Consider the following 25123-nt stretch of genomic DNA (forward strand, 5'->3'; position numbering starts at 1 on the left):
GAGCTCTATCCAGAGCTCTTTCTAGGCGGCAGATCACAGATTGACTGGACGCAATTTAGGGAGCGTATTCAAGCTGCTTGGTGGGCTATTCCTCAGGAGTGCATAGATCGCCTTATTCGCTCTATGCCACGCAGGCTTCAGGCTGTACGCCTAGCACGTGGCTGGTATACAAAGTATTGATATGGGGAATCCATATAATCAACTTGTAGATTGATATCATTTAAATTGGTTGAGAAAATCGAGTTTGAATTCATTGCATTTTTTGCCGAAATGGCGGGTGTAGTCAGACTTTTGACCCCTAAGTTTATCAACAGTCTTCAGAATGATATGCCTATTGCCATGGAATGCAAATGCTGCATTAGCCATCCGCAAACATACAAGACCTCTCAGCGAACAAGGTAGCCAACTATGACTCCCTAAAATCCACCAGCAATTCTGGGTGTAAGGGATGCCTGTGATACATATTTCGGCGGTGTATGCCTCTGTATCAAATGATTGTCTTGGGGGTGTCGTAGTGAGGCCGTATCTCTGTTATTATTGGGTATGTCTGTCCTAATGTCCCCACCAAGTAGATCGACAAAGTACTTTGCCTTTTCTCTGGGTATAGGGTATCTTTTAATATCTTTTCAATCCCGTCCAAGATCTTCTATATGCCCAATAGTCAAGTTTTTGTTTTTCTTCCCAAAGGCTCCAAGGGAGGGCGATTCTTCGTGTCCGGAATGTAAATCATCTGATCTGTCGATTTATTTGATATGTGAGGATGCAGGGGTACCGAACAGCTCCGAGATTGATCCTCCTTTCGTACAGAAATCAAACCCTGATTGTATCTTAATAGCATGCTAGTCATAAACTCAATTGAAGATCCGGGTCCCACAGTCTGTGCGGCTGGAAATGTCAACCCCTTGTCCGAGATGGGCCATGCAGCCCTGGCAGTCGTATAAAAGGGGCAACGGGTCCGTATTATCCCACCACTCTCCCTCACCTCAGATATTGATTCTTTATCTCTCTTCCTTTCGGGTTTTGGCATCCGCACACAATTCAACATGAAGTTTTCATTCCTCTCCCTCCTTTCAGTCGCGGCCAGTGTAGCTGTTGCCGCTCCTACCGAGGCAGCGAAAGACCGGAATGTTCCAGTAAGATATCTTAAATCAATCCTGCAGTCTTATCTTGGTACTGATTGGAATCCCGGTAGTTCAATAATCGCGCTCTTGGTCCCCTCAAGCCCAACCCCTTCCAGGGCCTGAAATACGAAGGCGCCTGGCAAGTTGGCCGCTATTCCGTTCAAGCCTCGAACGTCAAGACCACCAACAGAAACAAGCTCTTGTTCTACCCAATGACCAACATAACCGACGTCAATGTCCGGGGTTATGTCAGTGTGGACGGGGGCAAGGATAAATTCAACGGAAAGTCTGTGAAACTCGGCTGCAGCGTCAAGAAAGGAAGCAAAAAACAGACAGTTCCGTGTGAAATTCAGATCACCGGAGCTACCCTAGCTAGCCAGAAGTATGTTTCGGTTCAGTATACCAACACAAACGCGTTGCAGACGGTTGATCTTGACGATCTGTATCTTGTGGATTCCTTGTTCTTCCGCATTAAGTCTGCTGGGAAGGATAAGGAGTTGACGGAGAACATCACGCTTCTTCTGGATGACTTCCAGTACGCTATTGAGGCGCGCTAAGCGAGTTGAATACAATATGGTGGATGGCTCGGGGTAGTGAAATCTCGAGATAGGTGTTAATATCATGCTTTTGCTGCTTTCATCCAGTGCGCCAACTTTATACAATGGCTCATGTATATTGCTGAGGCAAATTATTGTTGTAGCCTCCATTTCCTGGATAGATTTAATTTACTTCAACCAGTCTTGCAGCAAGTGCTCAGCGGCGTTTTAGGCTATACCTTTTTATCTGTCTATTTTAGTATAACTACAGTGATCGGCACTACTAGTGCGAGGGCACTGTCCACTTTAGATAGGATGAGGATTATGCCGATCATATTGCCAAAAGTGGACAGAGGCCAGCAGAGAATTTGCGCCCATATTATGGGGATTCAGGGCTATGCAGTACGGCCCCAGACTACAGTACTATTAAGTTCTATCCGCAAGCAATCCGCGAGGATGCCGAATTTATACTGTATAGAACAGGCCTGCTGGGTCAATTTTACGAAGCTGAATCTAGATGAAATCATGGCTTCCAAGGCTCTAATCTCAAGGGACCACTATCTGGTAAGAATTTTGGAAGCCACAAAAGGAGGACCGCAATGTCACTACATTCTACCGGTCCCACGCAGGTAATCCAAATTGGTCCAAGGCCTCAAAGAACTTATCGAGATCAGTCTGTCTCGCGAAGTAACGATAGAACGGGAAGGTAACAGTAGATCCTAGATCTACAATCAGTTCCCCTCTATAATTTTCCTTCTTCACATCGCGAGGGAGGATTTGGCCGCGTTTTGGGACGGAGAAATTTGAAATAATTAGCCGGAATCTTTCGTCTTGACAGCTCGGCGGCTCATCGGCGATAAAGTCCTTCACGATACCCCAGCGGACCTTATGCCAACGCCAGTTATTTCTCACTCGTCCACTTGCTTCCCGAAGCTGTTGAAGCTTGGAGTCAGTGAGGCACATCCATCCATGACACTGCACTGCCCAGTGGCCATTTTCCATGTAGGTCGCAGAGACGAGCAAATGCGCGTGATTCTAACCCAATAGGACTGATCAAAGCGATGGTCTTTTCGTGATATGGCCGTGGGTCCTCGTAATCATAGAACTGCATGCTCAGTTATTGATGACCACCGAAGAGAAGATAGCCACATAGACCTACCAACTTCAGGCAGAGATCTCGTTCATTGTGTTTAAACCGGAAAACAAAGCCCTGTTCGCCCTTGTCGACGAAGACAGGATTGGTGATCGCATCTTTGTAGCCAACAAATCGCTTTAACTTGGGCTTTCTGCTCAGTACTTCGTCAATATTGGTGATTGAGGAGTCATTGGTAGTTTTAACAATCCAAAATGTCTTCTGACATGAATAGACGGAGGAAAAGGTGGTACTGGTGGTCCTGTTGGACTTCTTCCATCTTCAAGTAAGTTTAAGAGCAGTATTGTATACATGGCGCTCTTGTACGAGTTTTTGAGAAAAAGAAATCATCTCTGAACTTGCTTTATACTGTCCAGGTAAAGCGAAGGTGTCTGATGCCCGAGGACTCGGGGACTAGTTAGGCGGCAACACTCCTTAATCCTTAGGCAACTGCCAGTGCCATTTTCTCTCTCAGTCACGTGGTGCAGCATATCCCTAGTACCTACATTCCTTGAGCGAGTGTGCAGATTCTCTACCTCTTGGTGGATCGAGATCTACGACTAGGCAACAAGTGTAACCTTACATGCATTTCTCAGATTACAAGCTATGCGCAGGTCTAAATGAATCTAGGACATCTCAGTGCTATTCTCCTAGAACACGTCCGCAGTGCGACTGCAGTTGTAGACTCAATATAGACCATGTGAAGTATCGACTGACTGCTAAGCAGTGGTATACTCCAAGGTATGACTAGGAAGAATACTAAGAGATTGACAGCTCGAAGCGACAATTATTATGCTTAGAGCATGGGTCAGCTGTTGAACCAATTTTGCTTGCAACTGGCGATCAGCATCAACCATGAAAATCATACACCGTCTGGTCCTGCCTTGCATGAAAAGTCCAGTCGTCGTGTGCACGGTCGTAGCAATCATGAAGCTGTGTTCCCAGTGTCTTTCTGTACCATAATCTAAACAAACAAAATAATAGCCAAGATCTAAACTAGCACCCTCTACACATATTAAAATAGCAGTGCCATTCAAGACTACTCCACAGCATATGGGGCTAGACTGTGCATCAGCAGATATATAATTATAGTACAATGCCTCCAGTTATTTTTTTTCGGGCAAAAGGAATTCATCCCACATCCTTAGCGACCAACGATGCAATCAATGCCTGCATGGAATGGGCGAGAATGGCCGGTACGTTTCCAAATTTCGCACAATGTTGATCTAAGTAGGTCTGGCTTTCCTTTCCTGTCATATCACCCTTGGTATGTGCGTCATTAGTGATTGTTTGCTGATTACAAGGCGATCTTCAAATATCAAACAGGTGAGGAACGTCATGCATGGCCCTGTCAGGATAAATAACGCATCTAGTCTCGGACCGACTCCAAGCGGCAATTTGACGACTAGTACTTGTACTTGGCACCTGCCCCTGCGTCAGGCTAAAGATGCAAAACCACATGTGCCCCCGTCGATGCTACGCTCCTGCAGGTCTGATGAAACATGATGACACATGTTATAATTTGAAGTGATAAATTTAGTTCGGGTTATGCATATCAACCTGGGATGGTGTTTCGGTGTGGGCCCAACCATGATCTCACGGCCACTCGCCAGATGTGTATAACAGGGCCACTCTACCGAAGAGAATGATACGAAGACCATATCCTACGACCCTCTAAATACTATGGAATCAATGATGGCTGAGCAATTGCAAAAGCTTCTCCAAGGTCCTGCTGGCATACCGCCACCGGGCGTGGAGCCCAACCTTTTGGACCCTCCAAATCAACGTGTATCTGGGCAAGCGGCCATACTAATCTGCGGTATAACCGCCTCCATTGCTTTGTTCATGCGCATCTATACCAGGGTATTTGTTATCCGCAAGACCAGCATTTCTGATTGTAAGAACGCGCCAAAGCACACCATTGCCGCTGCTAACTTGACCCCATAGACACCATTATTGTGGCCTGGGTACAGACTCTCTTTCTTCATCCAAAGACCCAGACCAAACTGACTTTGTAGGGGATTTATGTGGGCTTATGCGTCATCTGTTGGTTGGGAAACGATGCTGGACCCGGGGTTGACATGTGGAATTTGCGGCTAAGGGATTTTAGGAGAATGCAATATGTTGGTTTCTTGCCGAAGTCCAGTTCACTTTTTGGATACTAACAGTTGGTGTAGTGGTTTCACGCAGGCTCGATAATATATGGTATACCCATATTCTTCATAAAAGCGTCCATCCTTCTACAGATTGTGGACATCTTTGTGCCTAATAGAAGGAACGACCCTATGTTCTGGATCTGCCATACCCTGATATGGGTTAATTTTATTTACTATCTGATTGGTAGCATCCTGGAAATTTTCGCCTGCCGTCCACTAAACAAGGCCTGGGATCCTCTCATTACGCATGGGTCCTGTATGGACATGTTTCTCCTGAACTGCATTGCTAGCTCAGTGAATGCTGCCTCGGATATTATTATCCTCATTTTGCCACAAACACGCATCTGGAGACTGCAAATGCCGCTGCGCAAAAAGCTTGCTGCATCGGCAGTCTTTTTATTCAGTATAATGTAACGCAATAGTTTAGTTTCTTTCTCTCCAACTCGCAACCCTTCATTAATTGTGACTAATATGTAAGTAGGGCTTGTATTTCGTCTATCGTTTGACTAGCGTTCTCCGTGCGTCTAATGCAAAACAAGGATAACGTATCCTATTACAGCTGGCTAGTAGGATTTTGGCCGCAACCAGAGATATCATCAGGAATCGTTGTTGCCTGTCTTCCAGTGTTGCCCAGGCTTTTCAGCAGCCTGACGCAGGACAGCCGTTTAGCCCAGATGAACAAATCCCTTCAAGGATTTCTTTCCTCATTATCGTTCGGGAACCATACCGGTGCAGGAACCAACAGGACCATAGCCAGTGAGACAACTATCACGTCTTGTCAAGTTGTCCAGACCAAGGACAGTCACTCAGATGACTATCCGCTTATCTCTTTGACGGATGGCAGGCATACGGTGTAGCTCCTGGTTTGGCTCAAGTATTAGGTATTTTCATGATTGAAGCGGAACACATATCAGATGAAGACAGCTATTAACTGAGATAGTCACTGCAACTTAATCTCTCGTGCCAATAAAATGATGGTGACCGAGCATAGTTACTTCTTGCTAGTACAGTCTCGTAGCTTCAATAACGACGGTTAATTCGCCCCCAAATATAGCCAACAATCCTGGGCTTAATAGGGGTTCTAAAATTATATGACTACCCAAAGGGTGGTAACCAGCCCTCTTGGTTGCTTTCCAAGAAGATGAGTCCTCCCTCCCTTTTCTCTTATTTAATTTGATCACTCTCCTACCTCTCGCCATATTTTTCTTTTTTCTTTTCTTTTCTTTTCTTTTTTTTTTTTCATTATCCACTTGGCATATCTCTGGGCTTAAGTGTACCCCCCTTTCCCTCTCACCTTCACCTACCAGGAAAACAGAGACAAACTAATTGGTTATAATTTGAAATATTTACGTGCCTGTCTTCCATCTAACGATTCTTCTATTCCATTCTTCATCATTACACTATGGATGGCTCCAGCGTTCCCACAGAGGCCAAGTCAGCAACTGTCTTCAGTGAGAGTAACACGATCAAAAACCAGTATTTCACAGGCCTGACATTACACCTAATCACTGCCTCGTAAGGGATGACTCTGCAAAACTTATGGCCCCGTTAACTTTGTGTAATGTTCAAACTCTGCATGTGCCTCTTTTTGACGAACCTCGAGATTCCCATTGTCAATACCAGCGCGTTTAGCATCACTCGTGAAATTGGGGGCCTGGATAAGGTGTACTGGATCATTTCAGCTTACATGCTTGGATATGTTGGTAATGAACCTCTTCTTCCCTCAACTAACCTACTATGCTGACGCTTGGGGGTTAGGGGTCCTTGTCATCTCTGCCAAGCTCAGTGATCTTTTCGGGAGAAAGTCATCCTTGATTATAGCCACCTTGATCTTTATGATATTTTCTGGTGCATGTGGTGCCTCGCAAACCATAGTTCAATTGTAAGCCCCTTCAGCATGTGGTGTTCACATTGTCCTGGCAAGTTAGCTAACAAAACCCAACAGGATCATCTTTCGTGCATTTCAGGGAATTGGAGGCGCCGCGAACTATTCTCTCTGTGCTGCAATCATTCTGGAGCTGGTACCATCGGAAAAATATGCCAAGTATACGAGCTCGGTCGCAATCGTATACGCACTTTCCCTTCTTCTAGGGCCTATATTCGGTGGAGCCATCTCTGGATCATCAACGTGGCGATGGGTTTTTCTTCTCAAGTGAGTGGATGATCTGCTAACTGAGTGATCAAGAACATTATTCCCCTAAATGTTTGCACGAACAGTATTCCCCCGGTTGCTCTAGCGGGCATCATCCTCATTCTGGCGTTGCCTAACCGCTTCCCAAACCATCACGCACCGCAAGACGAAAGGAGAAAATTTTCGTTGCAGAAATCTGTCCGCGAAGCCTTTCGCAAGGTCGACATGCTGGGCTCCAGCATGCTTCTTGTTGCCACAGTATGCCTTGTGGCCGCTTTGGAAGAAGCGAACCAAGAGTACGAATGGAAATCTCCATTTACTATTGTCATGCTCATTATTTCCGGAGTGACACGGGTCGTATTTCTGGTGTGGGAAAGACGAGTCACACTCACCTCATCTCAAGTCGAGCCCGTGTTTCCGTGGCGATTCGTCCATAACCGGGTCTGGATGTGAATGCTTTTGTGCGTGACCTTTTCTCCTAGACTCGGCAGTTCAATCCCAGTGACTAATGTATAATGCCAGGAACTCAATTTTCCTAGGTGGTACATGGTTTGTTACTATCTTTCAGCTGCCACAAAGGTTTCAGGTTGTGAATGGATTATCCCCTCTGCAGGCAGGAATCCGCTTCATTCCCTTTACGGTCGCCGCCCCAGTGGGATCTGCTTTGTCTTCTGCTGTGGGTAAAGCTCTCAAGATACCCCTTGTATACCTTGTGCTACTGGCATCCATCATCCAGGTTGTGGGATTTGCGCTTCTTTCCACTCTATCAGCCTCCTTGGCGATCAGCACCGCCCAGTATGGCTATCAGATCATTGCTGGATTCGGCTATGGCATCAACATTAGTCTATTGATCCTGATGACCCCTTTTACCGTGGAGGAACAAGACCGAGGTGTGTCTACGCCCCCACCAGCCCTTAGCGAGCTAGACAAGTGCTTACATCGCTATCCGTTACGCAGCCGTCGCTATGGGGGCTGTGGCCCAGTTCCGGGTCATGGGAGGCTCCATCTTCCTGGCCATTGTGACTTCTGTTTCGAACGGATTTATTCGGTCCCACTTGGGCGGATTATTGGATGATGGTCAGCTTCATTCTGTTTTGCATTCGGCTGCCGCTGTCCCCATGCTACCGTCAGATGCGCAAATTATGGTTCGCACGGTGTTTTCGGAGAGCTACAACCTGCAGATGAAGATCCTGGCTGGGTGTGCGGGGGGACAGGTTCTGGCCTCGTTTCTTATGTGGCAGAAGGAGCAGGTCATCGTATGATTGATTAGTTACCCTGTCTAGACATATCAAGTCCATTGACCGACGGCTTTTTCTGAAGTACTGATGGTCGACTTCAATTAGTCACTAAAGCTGCAAATAGAATCTCTCATTCTCTTGCTAAAAAGAATTGCTCGCTAGGTAGACTAAAAGAAAAAAGGAATTGAAAAGGGGGAGGTTCTGCGGTGGGAGGGACGTGGAAAAGCGCCAAGCCGAGGATGCATTAGGGCTATGGGTCCGTCTAAATAGCAACGAAGGACTAGCACTAGCCCCGAGTCCTTTTCTTTGTTACTGCATACGTGAACAAAGACTGGGTACCAGGATTACGATGGCATTGTATCCAATAAGACGATATCATGAAGTTGGATTGTGATGAACCCTGCTCAGAGAAGTACTCTTTATGGGTTGGGCTGAAATGAAATATACTCTGCTTGTCCCCTCCCCGATTTCCCCTCTCCCAGCAAAGTAGTCTCGATCTCACAGCCCTATTCTCGTTGATCTTCAGTGAACTTCTTCTACCTCCAAATAGCTCCATATATCTTTTACAAGGTTTCCAGTGCAACCTACGACCGCTTCAATGGCTATTACACTGGACAGCGGCATTGCACTTGTCACGGGCGTATGTCTCTCCCCTTAGCGTCACCATGACCCCCCTTCCCTAACGACATATTTGGCAGGCTGCCTCAGGAATCGGCAAGGAGGCAGTCTTTGCTCTCGCCCAAGCCGGCGTAGAAGGTGTCATTCTTGCCGATTTGAACCTTAGCGGCGCTGAATCAGTCGCCCAGGAGAGTCAGAAATGGGCCACTCACTCCGAATTTCGCGCCACGGCAGTCGAGGTGGACGTCTCTGATGAGACTGCCGTGAACAGCATGGTTGATGCGGCAGTGAAAGAATTTGGCAGAATTGATTACTGTATACATTCAGCGGGGGTAAGTCAGAAGAACCGACAATTTTCGTCCAAGGAGACTGACGCTGATGAAACTTGCAGATGGGTAGTATTTCCGGCGCGACAACCGAGCATCTCAAGATTGACGTCTATGACCAGACAATGGCCGTCAATGCTAGAGGCACAATGTTGGTCTTGCGAGCTGTCTCGGCGGCGATGGCTAAACAGGAGCCTCGCATGCACCAGAGTGCCCGTCACGATACTTCGCGTAGCCTTGGCCGTGGCTCTATTGTCGTCGTTAGTTCTGTGAATGGTACCATGGTAGCACCTGGGATGTTGTCATATGCAGCTTCCAAGCACGCTGTAGCAGGTATAGCCAAAACAGCAGGTAAGCAGTCCACCAAAGAACCCTCCTCACACCTTGCAAAGATTGTTAGTCCTAACATTTCGGTTCTCCTCCTATTAGCTATTGATAACCTCAAGAACCATATCCGAGTCAACGTCGTTGCCCCCTTTTACACCGAGACTGCAATGTTAGAGGCTAGCTTGAAGCGACACCCTGAATTGGGCGTTGCTATCAAAGCAATTACCCCATTGAAAAGAGCTGCATCCCCCGAGGAAATCGCGGATCCTATCGTGTTCCTGTGCAGCTCAGCAGCAAGTTACACAAATGGAGCCACGCTCATCATCGACAGTGGAATGACACTCACCATACCCCGAACCAGTCTGTGAGGCTTTCTCGCATAGGTTATGCTGCTGATCTTCCTCATTGTCTATGCTATCTCGTTTCTTTTATGTACCTGGGCAGAAGATTGTATTTTAGTCCGTACTAAGAGTCAAAGCCTGCCTTTTTAAGAGTCTTATAGCTGCTTTGTAACAGTTTATCTATGCAACTATAACATGGGGGTTCATCAACCTTCGGTCTTCCAAAGCGGATCAGAACGCTCGTCATTGCGGAAGGATTGGATCGTCTGCCTTGGTGATATTGGATCCGACAGTGTTTAGAGTGGCTCGGGGCACCCTTGCAATCCCCATTCACCTCACAAGCAATCGCCATGGGCTCAGGCTCCGAATTTATTACTCATGATGGGGCCACTGCTTATATGAAGTACATAGATGCACGGGACGACGTACAGGCAAAAAAGAGAACGGCAGCTGGTGATTGAGGTTCCTGCGAAGGCAGCCCAACCTTCGCTGAAGTCCCAAGCAGATTTAGTGTTCCATCTAGTTCTCGCTGCGAAGCATCATGCGCTCAGCAAGAAGTTGAGCCTTAGCTCAGGTCATTGTTTTTACTCTGATCTGTCTCTGTGGAGGATTCAAGCGCCTGTCTACCTGCGGGTATGAGTGCATGGTGCGTAAATCCCACACCAAACTACTTTGAGTATCCGCACATAGCCACAATAGAGCACCCCGCAGTCCTTTCGCAGTTTACCACAGTATTGACACTGGCAGACATTATTACGATCGATACACCAGCTAAGCCTTGTTGGAGTTCGTTATTTCCGTGGGCTCTTGTGGCTTAAATATACTTCCAGTAGTACCAGCCTCCCTGGGTTACCTAAGGGCGAGAAAACATCATTATAAACAACTAGGGGTTTGATTCTCACGCATAGTGCTTTTCGAGCACTTGTTCAATCAAAATTCAATCAACCTGTGAGAGCCTAATTATTCATACCGCATTCTAAGCGCCGTTTACTTAGCAAGAGGAATCCATGGTCACCGAAATGCTCGACTACCATGTTTACACAGTAGGGTGGATATGTATCGCCTCCACCGAATTGAACGTTGCACGAGGCCTACTAGACGAAGAGCACGAGAACCTGCCACCAAAGCCCAAGGATGGTAATAACTACCTCCTTAGCCGCATGAACGGACACAACGCGGTAATCGGGGTACCCTGGATCCGGCCCCTGCGGCTCTCACAACGTCTTCCACGTCGCTACCAACATGGCGAGGACATTTCCCCACATCCGGTTTGGGTTGCTGGTTGGGGTTAGTGGAGGGGCACCGAGGCCGGCTGATGCTGAGGACCCGTGGAAGGACATTCGGTTGGGAGACGTTGTTGTTAGTGATCCGTAGGGGAGTCATGGTAAGATGTTTGTGGAGTGCCGTGGCTATTACTCAGTGTGCCCTATACTAAGCCGGGGTCAGGAGGTATTCTACACTACGACACGGGCAAATCCAAAAACAATGGAGTGTTCCATATCACATCCCATCTGAATCGACCGCCCTCTCTCATTTTAACTGCTACGCAAAGGCTCCAGTCAGACCACGCGTTCGAGGTAGGACAGATGGGGAACTACATCCGTCAAGTCTACGCTAAGTTTGCTCGCCTCCCAGCCCTAAGGGCATACTGATTCCCGGGCTGGGAGCGTGACTGGTTATTCAGTTCAAGCTATGAGCACACCGGCGAAGGATATTGCTCAAAATGCGACCGTGCATACCTAGTGAAAAGACTTGACCGTGAATCAGACGTCCCAGTAGTCCACTACGGTCTTATCGCGTCCAGGAGCGCAGGGATGTGCTCGGCCCAGCACCGGGATCAGCTGCGTGGCGAGTGGGGGGTATCTTGTTTCGAGAGGGAGGCTGCAGGCCTGATGGAAGACTTTCCGTGTATTGATATACGCGGAATATGCGACTACACTGACGGACATCAGAACAAGGAGTGGCAGCTCTATGCGGCAATCACTGTGGCGGCCTACGCAAAAGATCTTCTGCGTGTGATTCACCCTCAGACTGTTGAAGAGACAGCGAATGTTCTCGAGACTGCTCGTGATGGTGGGTCTGCGGATATGCCATTAAGTTTAGTTTTATTCTTCTAAAATATCCTGACAGTGTCATAGTCTCGCGTACCCTGTATAAGGAGGACCTAGTGGTATCCCAATTGACACGGCCCGTGGACAAATTCCATGAAGAACAGAAGAATGCGAACCTCCTAGAAAGGCTTCACCTACATGATTTCAATCCTGAGCAGAGTGACGCCCTTAGTGAATCCGAGGAAGGAACTGGACAGTGGTTGCTTGTCTTCGTTGCCAAGCGCAAATGCTCTGGCTTCTGTCTAGGGATGTAAAAGACTATACCAAGATGAATTCCGAGAGTTTAGATCTTTATAGAGCCGAGTTTCTTAACAGCCCGGCCATGGCATAAATAAGTTTTGTAATCAGTCAATTATCAATGGCTCCAACCGAATTTTGGTCTATAAGAACCCTTATCACGGAGCGTACCTGGAGCTCGGCAAGCTCCGAGGCCGCGATAAGCCGATAAGACCCGCCAACAAAATAAAAGCGTTCCCCGCATTGGATCAAACCACACCACTAAAACCAACCCACACTCGCAAACAACAACACCAACAACCCCTAGCACAAACAAACAAAAAGAACACCAAGAGAGAGAGAAAGAAAGACCACAATGGAAGGACTCACTCCAACCCAACTAGCCTCCTTCCAAGAAAAAGGCTACCTAGTCCTCCCCGACCACCTAACGCCCTCCGAGATCAGCTCCCTCCTCACAGAAACGCAGCACCTGCTCGACACCTTCCCACTGGACACGCACCCGCTGACGCAATTCACGACCGGCGACGACCTCGACGATAACAAACCGCACGTCGGCGACGACTACTTCCTGACGTCGGGCGACAAAATCCGCTTCTTCTTCGAGCCCGACGCCTTCTCCGCATCCCCCGACCCAGCCACCGGCAAACCCGCCCTCCTGAAGCCGAAACAGCAAGCGGTGAACAAGATCGGACACTCGCTGCACAGTCTGTCGGCGCCGTTCCGGGCCGTGTCGCTGTCGGAGCGCAACGCAGCGATCGCGCGGTCGTTGGGGTTCAAGGACCCCCGCGTGCTGCAGAGTATGGTGATATGCAAGCAGCCGGGGATTGGGGGCGCGGTGCCGCCGCATCGGGACTCGGAGTTTCTGTATACGGATCCGCCGTCGGCGGTGGGGTGGTGGTTTGCGTTGCAGGATGCTGGGCCTGGGAATGCGACGCTCGGGATGTATCCCGGTTCGCATCGCGGGAGGGCTGGGGGGAAGGTGCGGCGGAGGTTTGTGAGGAGGTCGAATGATGAGGGAGTGGTGGTGGGGACGGAGTTTGTGGAGGATGATGGGCCTGGGTTGCCGAGGGGCATGGAGGAAGAGGTAGTGGAGGGGGAGGGGCCCAAGGAGGAGGATGTGGAGGTTTTGGAGGTGAAGGCTGGGTCGCTGGTGTTGATTCATGGCAATGTTTTGCATAAGAGTGAGAAGAACACTAGTGATCGGAGTCGGTTTGCGTATACGTTTCATGTTATTGAGGGTGCGGATGGGTGGAAGTATGATGAGAGGAATTGGTTGCAGCCCCCCGAGGATGGGCAGGGATTTTCGAAGTTGTATCAATGATTGATCGATCGTTACGGGTTGGTTGGGTCTGTGTTTGTATGCAGCTTTATGTGATGGACGTCAATATCATCAATTGCGCTAGTTACATCTATATTGCCATGATACAGTTGGGCGATCCCAAACCCCGAACTCCAACCAGGTATCCAGTAATGCAACAAATCTAGTCAAACATCTGCTTTTATTTTATTCCAATTCCAGTGCAGCGGGGGCTCGATTAGGCCGCCTTCAACATATCCAGCATGCCCTTTGTCTGGCACGCTTGATGAGCCATTTCCACTTCGTCTCGCACGCGTCGGTGCAGCCGGTCAACCAGCTTGTCAATCGTTGCTGATTGGCCCAAGTTTCCTGAATAGATGTCGAGGACGTTCATGGCCACCTCGACGCTCAGCTTCACCAGGCGAGGCTCACTGATGCTCTTGTACACCCACTGCAGCACCGGCTGCAGGGTCACCTCGTCGCGGTTTTGTAACGATGCGCGGAGAGCAGACCGGTGACGAAGTGCGGTCAGCAGAGTAAGTTGTGCGGTCTTATCGCCCGAAGCCAGCACTTGGTCCAGGGCGGCGGAATAGCGGGCCTTGCGAAGGTCGTGCTCCCAGGTCTGTTCCTTCTTCCGTTTGCGATCCTGGCCTTCGATGACAATGTCCACGCCCTCGCCAATGAAATCACGACCACGGAAACGCTTCTCCCAGCCAGAGCCCCGGAGCTTCTTTTGCTTGGCCACTTTACGGTCATGTTCTTCCAACTTGCCTTCCAGCAACGCCTGCATTTCCTTCCTCCGCTCTTTTTCCTTAATCTTCTGCTGGCCAGAAAGACGAGTTTTGATCGACAACAGACCGGACTGCATACCAACTGCGATGTGCTTATCTTCCTGTGCGGGTCCGGAGGTAATGGCGCGGAGCGAAAGAATGGGCGAGGGGTACTTGGATCCGGAGACCATGTTCCATCCAGTGGTCTCGAACACCTTCATGTGGCCGTCCAAAGCACCACTCAGCAGTCTCTCACCATTCGAAGCCAATGCTAGCGCTGTGACGGTCTTCTGGTGACTTTGGATCATATGGAGCGGCTTTCCAGCCACGATATCCAGCACAGCGATCTTGTTATCTGCCGCCGCAAGCACCGTCGTACCCGCCGGCATAGGCAGGACGCTCTCAATCGGGGCGGCCATCTTGAAGGTCATCGCAGACCGGCTCTCCACACGCGGATCCCACAGGCGCACAGTCCGATCGTAACTACCTGACACCAGCAGTCCGGAAGACGCCAGCGACCCCGGCATGAATGCACCGCTGCGCACATAATCAGTGTGTCCCACAAAGGTCTTTACGCTGTTTTCGCTCGGAAGGTCCCAGAGTCGCACGGTGCGGTCGTCGCTAGCCGTGAAAAGAGAGGTCGGGTCGCTGGGTGAGAACTTGCTCACCCAGACGGGCTGCTTGTGCTCTCTCCATGTCTTCAAGATCGCGCGCGAGGTCACATCGAACACCTGGACCGCACCAGTGTCGTCACCAGCAACAAGCACACGACCATCGGGGCGAACGTCTGTGCCGCGTACGGTGTCATCGAAGCGAGTGACGGTGCGAAGGAGTTTCCGGGTGCGAATAGAATAGATCTGGACTCGAGCACCGGTGGTCACGGTGAAGACATCGGGAGGCTGGGTGAGAGATGGGAAGGCGGAGGCGGACGACGGAGCGGAAGGCTGTGTGATTAGGTTGACGGGGCCATTGGCGGGCGAGGGGATCAGCAGAGGGTTCTTAAATGTCTTCCAATATTGTTGCTCTGGTGTCAAGCGAGTCGAGGGCAGCGCCGGCAGCTTGACCTGTTGGAGAGGGACGACGGGGGCAGCCATGGCTGCGATAGGTGTGTATTATGATTAATTCTCGGAGATTGCTGCAATAGTAGTTGACTGTAAGAGCTGACAAACGTGATACAACAAAATACAGCTCATCCACCAGCTGCGTTGGCGCGGCAGGGCGTTGATTGGAATTTTTGTGCTGGTCTGGAAGAATTTCTGATAAAATCGCATCGGGAAAAGTTCTATCGGTCCCGATTGGATAAGCAATACGCTAGTGTGTAACTTATCTTACCACTAGATACTGGATTATATAACATAAAATACCCTCCTCTTTCATCAAATTGGGGATGTGGTTTAGTGGTATAATGTTCGCTTAGCATGTGAAAGGTCCGGGGTTCAATTCCCCGCATCTCCATCTTTTTTTGCTTTTGCTCTTTCTGACCATACTTGCATCCATCATTTCTCTTTTGCCCTTCTTGAGCCCTTCACAGTCCAAGAGTCTTGTTCAAGAACTTCCATCATGTCTCGGCAGGTTTAACAACTAGGTCCTATCCTGCCAACCTACAATAACAACATACAACAAACCTAGCAATGGGCGCAGACCCTTAATGTACACTTACGACAACCGGTACCAACACTGTGATCAATATATATAGCTGACCACTGGACTTCAGCAAAGAATATAGCACTCTCATGGTTATAAAACTATGGTCCCACAGTAAACCACACTGAACCACGGAAATCCGCACACAGTAGACTCGAGAAACCCATTCAACCTTCTAGAACAATCACGTCAGCCCAAAGACCTCCACAAAAAAACACGAGACATAACGTCACCAAGGCCGTTCTTTGTTTGAAGGTCATATCCGAAGACCTGAATTGCAGTACATTATAACCCATCTGGAAAATATACCCCCTGGTTTGTTTCATAGGTGGAGATTGTATACCAACTGATGTTGCTATGATATCATCTATCGCCACACGTTCTTATATATAGAGACAGCGCATCCGTCAGAACCAAAGGGGTTATAACTAGAGGGAAACTACATACATCATCATTAAGAAAAATCACATCTAGTACAATTACAAGCAAAACACATATATCCTTGAAAGTCAAATCTCTACTCAAAATGTCCGAGTCCTACTCCAGCTCTTCGTCCTATTTCTACAGTTCGTCGAGTAGCACTGACGACGGCACCACCGCTACCGGTCAGCGCTATGCTACGTACTCGCAGACCGAGCCGGATGGAACCACAACTGTTCGCACTTACCGTCAAGATCTCGGCGAACCGGCTATCGTGGATGAGAAACGCTATGATCAATCCGGTCGGCAATTGACGGCTGATGACTCTTCAGCTGGGGGAGTGCGCCGCATCACGGATTTGGATGAGGAGGGCGGGGAATCTTATGATTAGGGGTTGGGCTATTCGGGTGTGATGGTCTAATCCTATTTGACAGGAGATTAAACTGAGTGTCCTGGGGAGAAACTCGTCGGGTCTTTATAAAATGACCGGTTAATCTATTTAACGATGTGTATGTCTTGTGTTTAGGCAAATGGATCTTCAATGTCATTGTTAAACATATCTAGCCACTGTCTTACTATACTTTTAGTAAGTGGGAATAGAGGATTTGATCATGTAAAGAATTAGAAATTCTTTCATGTTCAACTAGTTATACTGTAACTCTCTAGCAAGCCAATAAAACTTCTCACGCTAAATACATATTTAACTCGCAATCAATGTTGATCAGTATGAGGAATCTTGGTGATGCATTATCAGTGACCCTTCATCATGCATCATACAAAAGTGACCAAGGTAAGAGACGCGTCAACGCATTCCTTCTCTGTACAACAGTTGTCTTCTCGTTCGGCATGTTTCATTTGCCGAAATTTCAGGCAGAGCGGTGGAGATTAATAGCTAATGCTTCTCGTTCCAATGACTATTGTCAAGCCGAGGATCTCCGTGGTTAGTTCCCATGGCTTTGAATCACTTGTTCGATCTGCGAATCCCCTCGCGAAGCCATAATGCCAGCTCCATTATAATTAAGCTTTCGCCTTCTCCCAGCCCCAAGTGGAAATCGATTCTCGAGCAAATAACAAAGCATCCCGGATATATATATCATTGGCTAAAAACGGCGTAGAAAGTTGTGTCGAAGACAAGAAATATTCAGTAGTAAGCTTCGTATGCAGTCATAAACAGCGTCATTGTTTAAAATCGTCAAGCAGGCGATCATGGTAATCTGACCCGACCCTCGTTCCACCGATTTCGTACTTTTTCCCAGAGACCAGGCAGCTCATAGCCGACGTGGCACAAAATACCAGCCAGGAATCCAATCGCATCATTCTTAAACCCAACCAGCAGCCCCACGGTGACCATCATGACCGTCCATCGTCTCTTGCGGTCTGCATCACTGAGCATCGGCGCAATATCTTGTCTGGCATCACCCAAAATTCCGAAATTGGCCTTCATGATGTCCCGGGCCCCCGTGGTATTGAGACTCTCTCCCACGCTGACCAGCTCCAGTCCTGCAGCAATCACCATCACCCCCAACAGCGCCGAAGGGAACCGTTTCAACAGGCCCACCAGACTTTCACCGAAAAAGATACCAATTACCAGCTTCAGGAAGCCCAGGAAGATCACGCTGGAGCCAGACCGAGCCCCGAATCGGTACTGGGCTGCCAGCCCGCCAGAACCGTGACAAACAGGCATGGCGCCGAACCAACAGCCTATCAGGTTCATTGCGGCAACGCTGAGCCCGATAGACGTGACTGAAGGCGTACGTACATTCGGGATCAAGTCGCCCGCAAGATGCACGACGGCAACGATGGAGTTCAGCGTCGTGAGCGGAATCTGCCCGACACCTGCATCAAGAGCACCCACGGACCACTGTTCGGGAGTGGGGACGACGGTATAAGGATGCCAGAACGTGAGAGACGGCAAGTCGGCTACCAGTGCACTGCGGATGATGGCAAAGAGGATACCAAGGAGGAAAACTACTAGCGCATAGGGCACCTTGCGGTAGACATTGGTAATGATGAGGAAGACGAACGCCGCGATGGCCCAGATCCGGTTATCCGCCCATGACGGCCCGACCCATCCAAGGGACGACAGGATATTCCCGCAAGATGCGATGACGAGGGATAAGCCAGCCCCGACCTGGATACCCTTGATGACGGGGATAGGAATTACGTCTGCGAACCAGTGAAGAAGGCCAGTGACGCTGAAAATTAAAATACACGCGCCGACGAAGATTCCGGCGGCGGCAATGGTGCCATTGTTGAAGGATCTGGCGATTGCTACAGCGGCAATTGCTTTCATAGGCTGCACAGGAAGTGGGATGCCGAAGAACAGACCGGTCAAAATATTGAAGAGCCCCGAGAAGATGAGGGTGCTGGATAGCGAGACGGTACCGTTGATGGCCAGAGCTATGGCGATGGGGAGAAAGGTTCCGAGATCGCCGAGCGATCCCGAAATCTCCGACACATAATTGCGGCGGAATGTCTTGAGATTATGAGTTGAGATCTGACGAAAAGTCTGGGCGGTCATTGTGTCGAAGGTTGTTGTTGACTCCTGGAAGCCAGCTAAGGAAGGGATACTTCAAGTGGAAAAAGACGGTCAGAGATCAGAGACGAAACTGTAGTTCGTGCCAGACTAGTGCGTCATGGGACAACACCCCGCATTATTTCTTCCGCGCCATGTGAGCTTCGTGCCCTACCCCATGTTAGTCGGGGATTAGCTACAGCTTTATAGAAAGGTTCCTTTACAATGAAACTATTTTATCCAGATGCCAAGATGAAGTACATTGATCGGAAGAGTCAAATACTTAGGTATTGAAAGAATTACCGCTAGCCCACAGAAAGCGCGAACTTTCCTCCACATGGGTTCTTGTCTACCGTTGGGACTTATCTCAACCAAACCCATCTCTCTTTGAATTTAGCCAACTTGAACCAGAATATTAGTTAGTATAGGTATAAATCATTATTCCCATATGAAAAGGTTTAACTTACACACGTCAGACTTGCATTCGGCGCCAGTCCCATCTGTATTTGCTTGCTCACAAACTTTGAAGTCCTCAGAGTCACAGTATTCAAGCGCCTCAATATTTTCGCCATCAACACAGTTGAATATGATGTCTACCCAGTTTGCTGTTCTCTCATTTCTGGCATCAGCTGGTAGATTTGTGTTTTTTTGCGCCGCAGATATGATCTGTCCCTCACGGTAACCTATTAAATCCCCGATCTGTAAGTATATTATTTTCTTTTTTTTACTGCGAAAGCAAGAATAAACAGCTGGTTGAAGGGTGATTACCCAGCTGGTCTCTGAGGTTTTCGCCGCAGTATTTCTCATTTGTTTTGCATGCCGCAAAGACGCTTGGGAGTATGAAGGAGAGAGACAGAAGAGTGAAAGAGGGCTTCATATTGGACTTCTCGACACAAAGGCTTCAATAAAAATGACAATGGGTCAGGTAGAAGATGATAACTTTCCTTGGGATAGGCTTTGATCGTATTTATATTGCTTTGCTTTGCTCTGGGCAGTGTCTTCACACTGCAATCCCTACTCGGTGCATGCTGCCTTGATTCCCAAATTGTTAGATCACATCTCAGATGTCCCACTAGATCCACTTCTGAGGAATCTGATCTGATACCTCTGGCAGACATATCTAGTTTCTCATTGGCAAATATTGGCTATGCCCCAATTCGTTCGGTTACTGCATCACCAAAGTACGCTGGGGTCGCCCTGCATATCCCCATAAAGGGTAATCAATACAAAGCAAGGTTTCAATAATGCATTTGATCTTCATTTGTTGATACATCCGTGTTGATCTCGACATCGATCCAGGCTCCTGAGCTTGGGTGCCTCACGCCCTCCCCCTTCCTTGGAGCTATCTTTTTACGACAGGCGAGCGGGCGGACATTTTGAGGGGAAAATTGGTTACAAATGTATCAATGGCGTTGCCAAAATGATTCTATTACCCCCCAGTGGTTGTGAGTGGCTCTTTTGTTCTTGCCCAGATCTTTTATGATCCAATAGCTGATACCTTCTGTCTCCAGCCGTTTTTATTGTGCACGAGCCCCAGTTTGATGGAGACTATGCAACCTGGAGCTATGGCGCTCCTACTGGCGGTGTTCTCTCCTGTGAGTTTGATCTGATTTGTCGTCTCAGCAAGAAAGAAATATACTAATGGTTATATAGATGGCGGAGGTAGGAACCATCATATCCATTATATCACTGTCAACTTGAAACCTTAAAGGGGAAATCATGTTCTCTGAACTGAGCGAGTACATCACGAACAAGAATCGGTTTAGATACGGCAAAGGGGTCTCCTAGCGAGATTTTATTCATTTAATAGAGTTATGTCCAATTTGGTTGAAATGGAATATTTCTTCCGGCAGCTAAGAGACAGAGTCTGTCCGATCCGTAATGATGCCACATACGGACATATGAAGAATTCTAAAACCTGTGAGCGAAGCATACATGAAAGATGCCATGATTATTATATTGATGCACAGGAAGGATTAAGGATATTCCACCATGCCCACTGTTCAGCCTAATATAAATCCTATGATAGCCTAACTTATATAAATATATTTGGCCGTTTAAAATAAACTCTTCCTTAGTTTTATAGGTCAGTTATATTTTTATGGTGTGAATAACTTCCAAAATAATGATAATGTCGACAGATTACAAGATTATAAATCCATCGGAAGTTTAATGCGATTAACCGCCTGGCTAGTCCCAATGAAGCCGTCCCATGGGGTCCCAAATCACGGATCAGACCCGGAACCGGGTCCTTATCCGACGGATATAAATCAACTGAAGACTATAAAGAGAGCTGCAGCACTACTCTGGAGTAATTCGTAAAACAACTACTCTATCTTCACATTGCCCCAGAGTTTTGAACCCTCCTTAGTACACTCCTAGTGGAAATTCAAGTTTATAATTATCATCACCAACATGTCAAACGGTTCGGCCTTCTTCCTCCCACCCGAAAAAGCCCAAGGCCTCGCCAACTACCCGCATGCACGCATTCTCCCCACCAACCCCGCTTCGCGCACCATCCATGTCTCGGGCACATCATCGCGCCGCGGCGATGGGACCTGGGACGGCGTAACTGAACATGCGGATGGAACATGGACGCTGGATATTCGTCAACAGACCGCGGCGGTTCTCCGCAATATTGACACGGTTATTCGTGGCGCCACAGACGGCAAAGGGAGCATTAAGAATGTGGTCGATGCAACGGTGTTCTTGACGGACTTGACCGGTTCCTATCAAGGTATGAATGAAGAATGGAATAAAGTGTGGCCTAATCGCGAGGATGCGCCGGCGAGGACCACAATTGGTGTCAAGGAATTGCCCAATCCGCGGTTGTTGGTGGAGATCAAGTGTACGGCAATCTGTGAATGGTGAGCGAGTATCGATATAGACTGGAGTCTAGATCGCCTTGTTTTCTTTTTACCTTCGCAAATCATGGATGGCCTGGCTAGGGCTCTGCAACATTTGTTGTTTGGTTACTCGATGACTCTCGATTCTATTTTCTGGCTGTGCGGATAGAGAATCTTTCGGTTTCCATGTATATATCTCCAAGACCTATGATTCGAACATCAGCTATACTATGATATGGCCCGTAAACATTAGTAGAGATACGATCTTATCGGCACCATCTTGTAAGCATGCTTGAAGAGATCGAAAAACAGAAGTCGGTCTCTGCCTAGAATTTGAGATAGACTATCATCTCCACAGTTCCCTCATAATAAGAAAAACCTAGAAGACTATAGAATGCCAAAAGAATTATCGTCTTATATGCAAAACAACTATAACATCTATCTGCCCCACTCTCAGCGCTTGTATACATTCTCGCTCTATGATAATCAACAACCCAGATCAATAGGTGGGCCTCACCGGTAGTATCCAGGATAATTACACAATATTGTCACGAGTCCAGCTCAGCTGAATACAGGGGAAGGGAACCACGAGCCTATATCCATTTCCATATCCTGAATTTCATCAGCAAACCTCAGATGCACATTTCCGGCGAGGCACATGCAGATAACTTACAAAATCATCACCGAGAGACCAGTTTAACTGGTTATCAAATACAGCCAGGGTTGATTCTTCATTAGTGGCTGTATTCAACCCTATCCCTGGCTGTGAAAGACTCGATTTCTCAACCCTGTCTTCCAGTATCTTCGAGCACGTTTCAAGAACCGACAACATAGTTCTACTCAACGCTTCGTCGATTGGTCGGCTATGTTCCATAGCCTCAATCTGGGCCAGAAAGCATGCAGACACCAGGTAACCTTTGATGTTCGTTTCACCAGATTCGACCCGTGCCAACATGCAGGAGGTAAACTCTTCGATAATACGCTTGGATTCTCTGTGTGATAAAGGATACGACGTATAGAGAGCTGACACTGAAGTAGTAATCGGCTTCTCCTTGATTCGGACAATCATGTCATCTGCAACCACAGCAGCAGCTTGGGTAGGAACGTCCCGAAAGGATGGCGAGCCGGTGAGCAGCAATGCGGTATAGTCAAGGTCTTCCGGTACGGACTTGCTGAATGGTGCTAAAATACGCATGGATATTTCAAGGGCTACTTTATGTGAGTAATACAACGTCGGGTCAGCTTTTGCCTTTATCGCAAAGGGGTCATGAAGAGCAAGCAGGAAGCGCTGCGTCATCAAGTCGTAGAGGTTTGACTGGAACAGAGTAGGAGATTTTCCACTACTTTTAAAAGCGTCAAATAGGGCTGAGTTTTCGCGGTATATATTGGTAAGGCCTTTGTTAAGCTGCAAAGCTTCGTCATACGAGGCGCCTCGGCGGAAGTCGTTCAAAAACTGTGCAATTTGTAGTCGAATAGGAAGTGATCGTTGTAAAGCTATTTGCAGAGATGTATCCGTAAAGTCTTCAAAAGGCTTTGCCATAGGAATGGGATCTTCCATCTGAGCATCGTCAAGGTTAAGCGGAGGCTCACAGTCGTAGTCATCACAGTGAATTAGAGGAATGCCTCCAGCATCCATACTAGACTGGACAACAATCTCAAGAATTGTATTCCATATTCTTCGTCTAAGCTGTGCATCGAAGAAAGAAATCCCCTTAATGTGACGTGGATCAATATGGAAGCCCATATGCATAGCTGTTCGAAGTAGAGTACCAGCTGAAATCCAGACAAGGTCACTGCTGATGTCACTTGTCTGGCGGGCCAAAAGTAGGAGACAGTGTGTTTGAAGGCTAGTGATATTGAGACGCGATTTCTCGAACGGAGAGCTGAGCCACGTTTGTGCCGTATATATCCACTGTGATGATGTAGAGCGCGGAACATGGTCTTTATCTGGGTCTCCCGACTGGCAAAAAGAGTTCCCAATCGCTAGCATTAGTAAAGTCATGATAATAAACGCCGGGCTGGCTGCCTGAGGGCTTCTCCAGTACTGATCATATTCACGTAGGAATGATGGCACATGTACGATGCGGTAGACAGATTCGAAGGTACGGAGGTACGCTTGGATAAGCCTGTCAGATGTCTCTTTCGGTGGCATGTAATCTCTCAGGTCAGGGCAGATTTTCTGGTGAATTATCTCCTGTGATTTGGCCGTTCTTGCGAGCTGCTTGCATCTCTCGTAGAGAGTTTGTATCTCGGGGGTCTCAGAAGCCTTTCGATAGAACATATGAAGCATGTCATGAACCTTTTTACCTTTAGTCCATGCCATTCCAGTTTACAAGGTAGAGAGCAGTACCCTATATTCACATATAGATCGATGGCTGTTCCCGAAGAACCTCGTCTTCAGGAACCTTCCATTGATTGAACTGTGCTCGCGCACTCTTATGGGTGATTGATTTGGATAGCTATCCGGTGGTTGTAAATCAAGGGCTTCTTCAAGCTTCTTTTCTAGCTGGCGTACTCGATCTGTCAATGATTGAACAAGCGACCCTTCCTGCAAATCTTCAGGCACGTGGGAAACCTTAGAACGTTGAACGGTTGTCGGGTTCGCCAACGAGGAACTCGTGGATTGGAGGGCATCTACATTGAGAAGCCCGGAGAACTGGACATCTTCAGGGCAGTTGGGTAAGTCCAATGGTGGATTGCCACTCGAAAATGACGTGGGGGCCAAATCGATGACCTGATCGTGTGCCACATTAGTTTTCCGATCAGGGTCAACATAATGACAGGATCGAGGGTCGGATCGCCTGCAGCTAGCACACGGGTGGTTTCTATCGCAGCTGGAGCCGAGTGAGAGAATGCCAAACGAGTCAGGGAACAACGCTAACTTACCGGATTTTCCGACGACGACATTGCTCACAGGCAAGTGCTGGGCGTCGGCGTTTTCGCTGAAAATGCGGGGCTGTGGTAGTAGCCATAGAGGCGATACAGAACACAATTGATGGGAAGCTGAGAAGCACTGTGGTCGAGTTCTTAACGTGGATGTCGCTTAAGGCAGAGAAATAGACGTAAAAGACACGCTTTAATGACGGGTGGAGTCCTGTGACCTTCGGCTTTACCCTGTTCAGCACTAGTTGTTGAATGTCAGCCTTCGGAACCCTAAGTGCTCTTTGATAAAAAAGACTAGTAATGATATAGGCCAGTGCCGCTCCTATAATGACTCATTTCAAATTGTCAGATAGTCACACAGTCTCGCTTTCAAGGCTTCAACGTCTTACCTTGCCGCCATATCTTGAAGCCGATGAGTTTCGTAATAGGCCCGGTACACTCTGGTACATAATAGTATCAGAGATTAACATACAC

The 25123-nt window shown here is 48.1% G+C and overlaps 12 protein-coding genes and 1 non-coding gene across 13 annotated transcripts; 9 read left to right on the top strand and 4 right to left on the bottom strand.

The window, feature by feature from the left end:
- Positions 1-1043: 1043 nt before the first annotated feature.
- Positions 1044-1678, top strand: BDV37DRAFT_284942 (uncharacterized protein; the record flags this gene model as incomplete). The annotated part of the gene is made up of 2 exons (XM_032087615.1): positions 1044-1133; positions 1193-1678. 2 exons carry the CDS (start codon positions 1044-1046, stop codon positions 1676-1678), a joined length of 576 nt encoding a protein of 191 aa, XP_031939448.1.
- Positions 1679-2049: 371 nt separating this feature from the next.
- BDV37DRAFT_252916 (kinetochore Sim4 complex subunit FTA2-domain-containing protein) lies at positions 2050-3222 on the bottom strand. Its single transcript, XM_032082492.1, has 2 exons — positions 2817-3222; positions 2050-2762 (listed from the first exon to the last, which is right to left on the bottom strand). Exon 2 carries the CDS (start codon positions 2657-2659, stop codon positions 2270-2272), a length of 390 nt encoding a protein of 129 aa, XP_031939449.1. The 5' UTR covers positions 2660-2762; positions 2817-3222; the 3' UTR covers positions 2050-2269.
- Positions 3223-4484: 1262 nt separating this feature from the next.
- On the top strand, positions 4485-5359 carry BDV37DRAFT_284944 (uncharacterized protein; the record flags this gene model as incomplete). The annotated part of the gene is made up of 4 exons (XM_032087616.1): positions 4485-4686; positions 4737-4756; positions 4808-4912; positions 4967-5359. The coding sequence occupies 4 exons, from the start codon at positions 4485-4487 to the stop codon at positions 5357-5359; spliced, it is 720 nt and encodes a 239-aa protein (XP_031939450.1).
- A 1109-nt stretch (positions 5360-6468) lies between these two features.
- BDV37DRAFT_295549 (MFS general substrate transporter) lies at positions 6469-8338 on the top strand (the record flags this gene model as incomplete). The annotated part of the gene is made up of 6 exons (XM_032089918.1): positions 6469-6648; positions 6704-6827; positions 6891-7097; positions 7163-7525; positions 7599-7966; positions 8034-8338. The coding sequence occupies exons 1-6, from the start codon at positions 6507-6509 to the stop codon at positions 8336-8338; spliced, it is 1509 nt and encodes a 502-aa protein (XP_031939451.1). The 5' UTR covers positions 6469-6506.
- Positions 8339-8840: 502 nt separating this feature from the next.
- Positions 8841-9987, top strand: BDV37DRAFT_252920 (SDR family NAD(P)-dependent oxidoreductase). Its single transcript, XM_032082493.1, has 4 exons — positions 8841-8954; positions 9013-9264; positions 9324-9609; positions 9688-9987. The coding sequence occupies exons 1-4, from the start codon at positions 8913-8915 to the stop codon at positions 9951-9953; spliced, it is 846 nt and encodes a 281-aa protein (XP_031939452.1). The 5' UTR covers positions 8841-8912; the 3' UTR covers positions 9954-9987.
- Positions 9988-10467: 480 nt separating this feature from the next.
- Positions 10468-12291, top strand: BDV37DRAFT_273054 (uncharacterized protein; the record flags this gene model as incomplete). The annotated part of the gene is made up of 5 exons (XM_032084993.1): positions 10468-10483; positions 11016-11147; positions 11177-11310; positions 11879-11999; positions 12065-12291. 5 exons carry the CDS (start codon positions 10468-10470, stop codon positions 12289-12291), a joined length of 630 nt encoding a protein of 209 aa, XP_031939453.1.
- Positions 12292-12436: 145 nt separating this feature from the next.
- On the top strand, positions 12437-13694 carry BDV37DRAFT_252921 (phytanoyl-CoA dioxygenase family protein). Its single transcript, XM_032082494.1, has one exon. It carries the CDS (start codon positions 12630-12632, stop codon positions 13593-13595), a length of 966 nt encoding a protein of 321 aa, XP_031939454.1. The 5' UTR covers positions 12437-12629; the 3' UTR covers positions 13596-13694.
- On the bottom strand, positions 13695-15565 carry BDV37DRAFT_252922 (snoRNA-binding rRNA-processing protein UTP15). Its single transcript, XM_032082495.1, has one exon. The coding sequence runs from the start codon at positions 15433-15435 to the stop codon at positions 13810-13812; it is 1626 nt and encodes a 541-aa protein (XP_031939455.1). The 5' UTR covers positions 15436-15565; the 3' UTR covers positions 13695-13809.
- A 159-nt stretch (positions 15566-15724) lies between these two features.
- Positions 15725-15796, top strand: BDV37DRAFT_t150. Its single transcript has one exon. It is a non-coding gene; the product is annotated as a tRNA-Ala (tRNA).
- A 478-nt stretch (positions 15797-16274) lies between these two features.
- On the top strand, positions 16275-16959 carry BDV37DRAFT_252923 (uncharacterized protein). The gene has a single exon (XM_032082496.1). It carries the CDS (start codon positions 16512-16514, stop codon positions 16794-16796), a length of 285 nt encoding a protein of 94 aa, XP_031939456.1. The 5' UTR covers positions 16275-16511; the 3' UTR covers positions 16797-16959.
- BDV37DRAFT_252924 (putative sulfate/molybdate transporter) lies at positions 16959-18948 on the bottom strand. Its single transcript, XM_032082497.1, has one exon. The coding sequence runs from the start codon at positions 18924-18926 to the stop codon at positions 17610-17612; it is 1317 nt and encodes a 438-aa protein (XP_031939457.1). The 5' UTR covers positions 18927-18948; the 3' UTR covers positions 16959-17609.
- A 2291-nt stretch (positions 18949-21239) lies between these two features.
- Positions 21240-22064, top strand: BDV37DRAFT_252925 (RidA family protein). The gene has a single exon (XM_032082498.1). It carries the CDS (start codon positions 21336-21338, stop codon positions 21789-21791), a length of 456 nt encoding a protein of 151 aa, XP_031939458.1. The 5' UTR covers positions 21240-21335; the 3' UTR covers positions 21792-22064.
- On the bottom strand, positions 22047-24908 carry BDV37DRAFT_252932 (transcription factor domain-containing protein). The gene is made up of 3 exons (XM_032082499.1): positions 24653-24908; positions 24117-24600; positions 22047-24065 (listed from the first exon to the last, which is right to left on the bottom strand). Exons 1-3 carry the CDS (start codon positions 24736-24738, stop codon positions 22389-22391), a joined length of 2247 nt encoding a protein of 748 aa, XP_031939459.1. The 5' UTR covers positions 24739-24908; the 3' UTR covers positions 22047-22388.
- Positions 24909-25123: the final 215 nt, after the last annotated feature.

This window comes from Aspergillus pseudonomiae (genome assembly GCF_009193645.1).
Source record: "Aspergillus pseudonomiae strain CBS 119388 unplaced genomic scaffold BDV37scaffold_54, whole genome shotgun sequence".
Lineage (NCBI taxonomy): Eukaryota > Fungi > Ascomycota > Eurotiomycetes > Eurotiales > Aspergillaceae > Aspergillus > Aspergillus pseudonomiae.

What these genes read in the sequence shown, in the direction of transcription:
- BDV37DRAFT_252916 (XM_032082492.1), bottom strand. Translation starts at nt 2,659, where the DNA reads ATGGAAAATGGCCACTGGGCAGTGCAGTGTCATGGATGGATGTGCCTC.
- BDV37DRAFT_252920 (XM_032082493.1), top strand. Translation starts at nt 8,913, where the DNA reads ATGGCTATTACACTGGACAGCGGCATTGCACTTGTCACGGGC. An exon ending in ACTGTATACATTCAGCGGGG is followed by an intron (nt 9,265 to 9,323) that starts GTAAGTCAGAAG and finishes TGAAACTTGCAG; the next exon opens with ATGGGTAGTATTTCCGGCGC. An exon ending in AGGTATAGCCAAAACAGCAG is followed by an intron (nt 9,610 to 9,687) that starts GTAAGCAGTCCA and finishes TCCTCCTATTAG; the next exon opens with CTATTGATAACCTCAAGAAC.
- BDV37DRAFT_252921 (XM_032082494.1), top strand. Translation starts at nt 12,630, where the DNA reads ATGGAAGGACTCACTCCAACCCAACTAGCCTCCTTCCAAGAAAAAGGC.
- BDV37DRAFT_252922 (XM_032082495.1), bottom strand. Translation starts at nt 15,435, where the DNA reads ATGGCTGCCCCCGTCGTCCCTCTCCAACAGGTCAAGCTGCCGGCGCTG.
- BDV37DRAFT_252923 (XM_032082496.1), top strand. Translation starts at nt 16,512, where the DNA reads ATGTCCGAGTCCTACTCCAGCTCTTCGTCCTATTTCTACAGTTCGTCG.
- BDV37DRAFT_252924 (XM_032082497.1), bottom strand. Translation starts at nt 18,926, where the DNA reads ATGACCGCCCAGACTTTTCGTCAGATCTCAACTCATAATCTCAAGACA.
- BDV37DRAFT_252925 (XM_032082498.1), top strand. Translation starts at nt 21,336, where the DNA reads ATGTCAAACGGTTCGGCCTTCTTCCTCCCACCCGAAAAAGCCCAAGGC.
- BDV37DRAFT_252932 (XM_032082499.1), bottom strand. Translation starts at nt 24,738, where the DNA reads ATGGCTACTACCACAGCCCCGCATTTTCAGCGAAAACGCCGACGCCCA. An exon ending in TGTCGTCGTCGGAAAATCCG is followed by an intron (nt 24,601 to 24,652) that starts GTAAGTTAGCGT and finishes ACTCGGCTCCAG; the next exon opens with CTGCGATAGAAACCACCCGT. An exon ending in GATCTATATGTGAATATAGG is followed by an intron (nt 24,066 to 24,116) that starts GTACTGCTCTCT and finishes AAAGGTAAAAAG; the next exon opens with GTTCATGACATGCTTCATAT.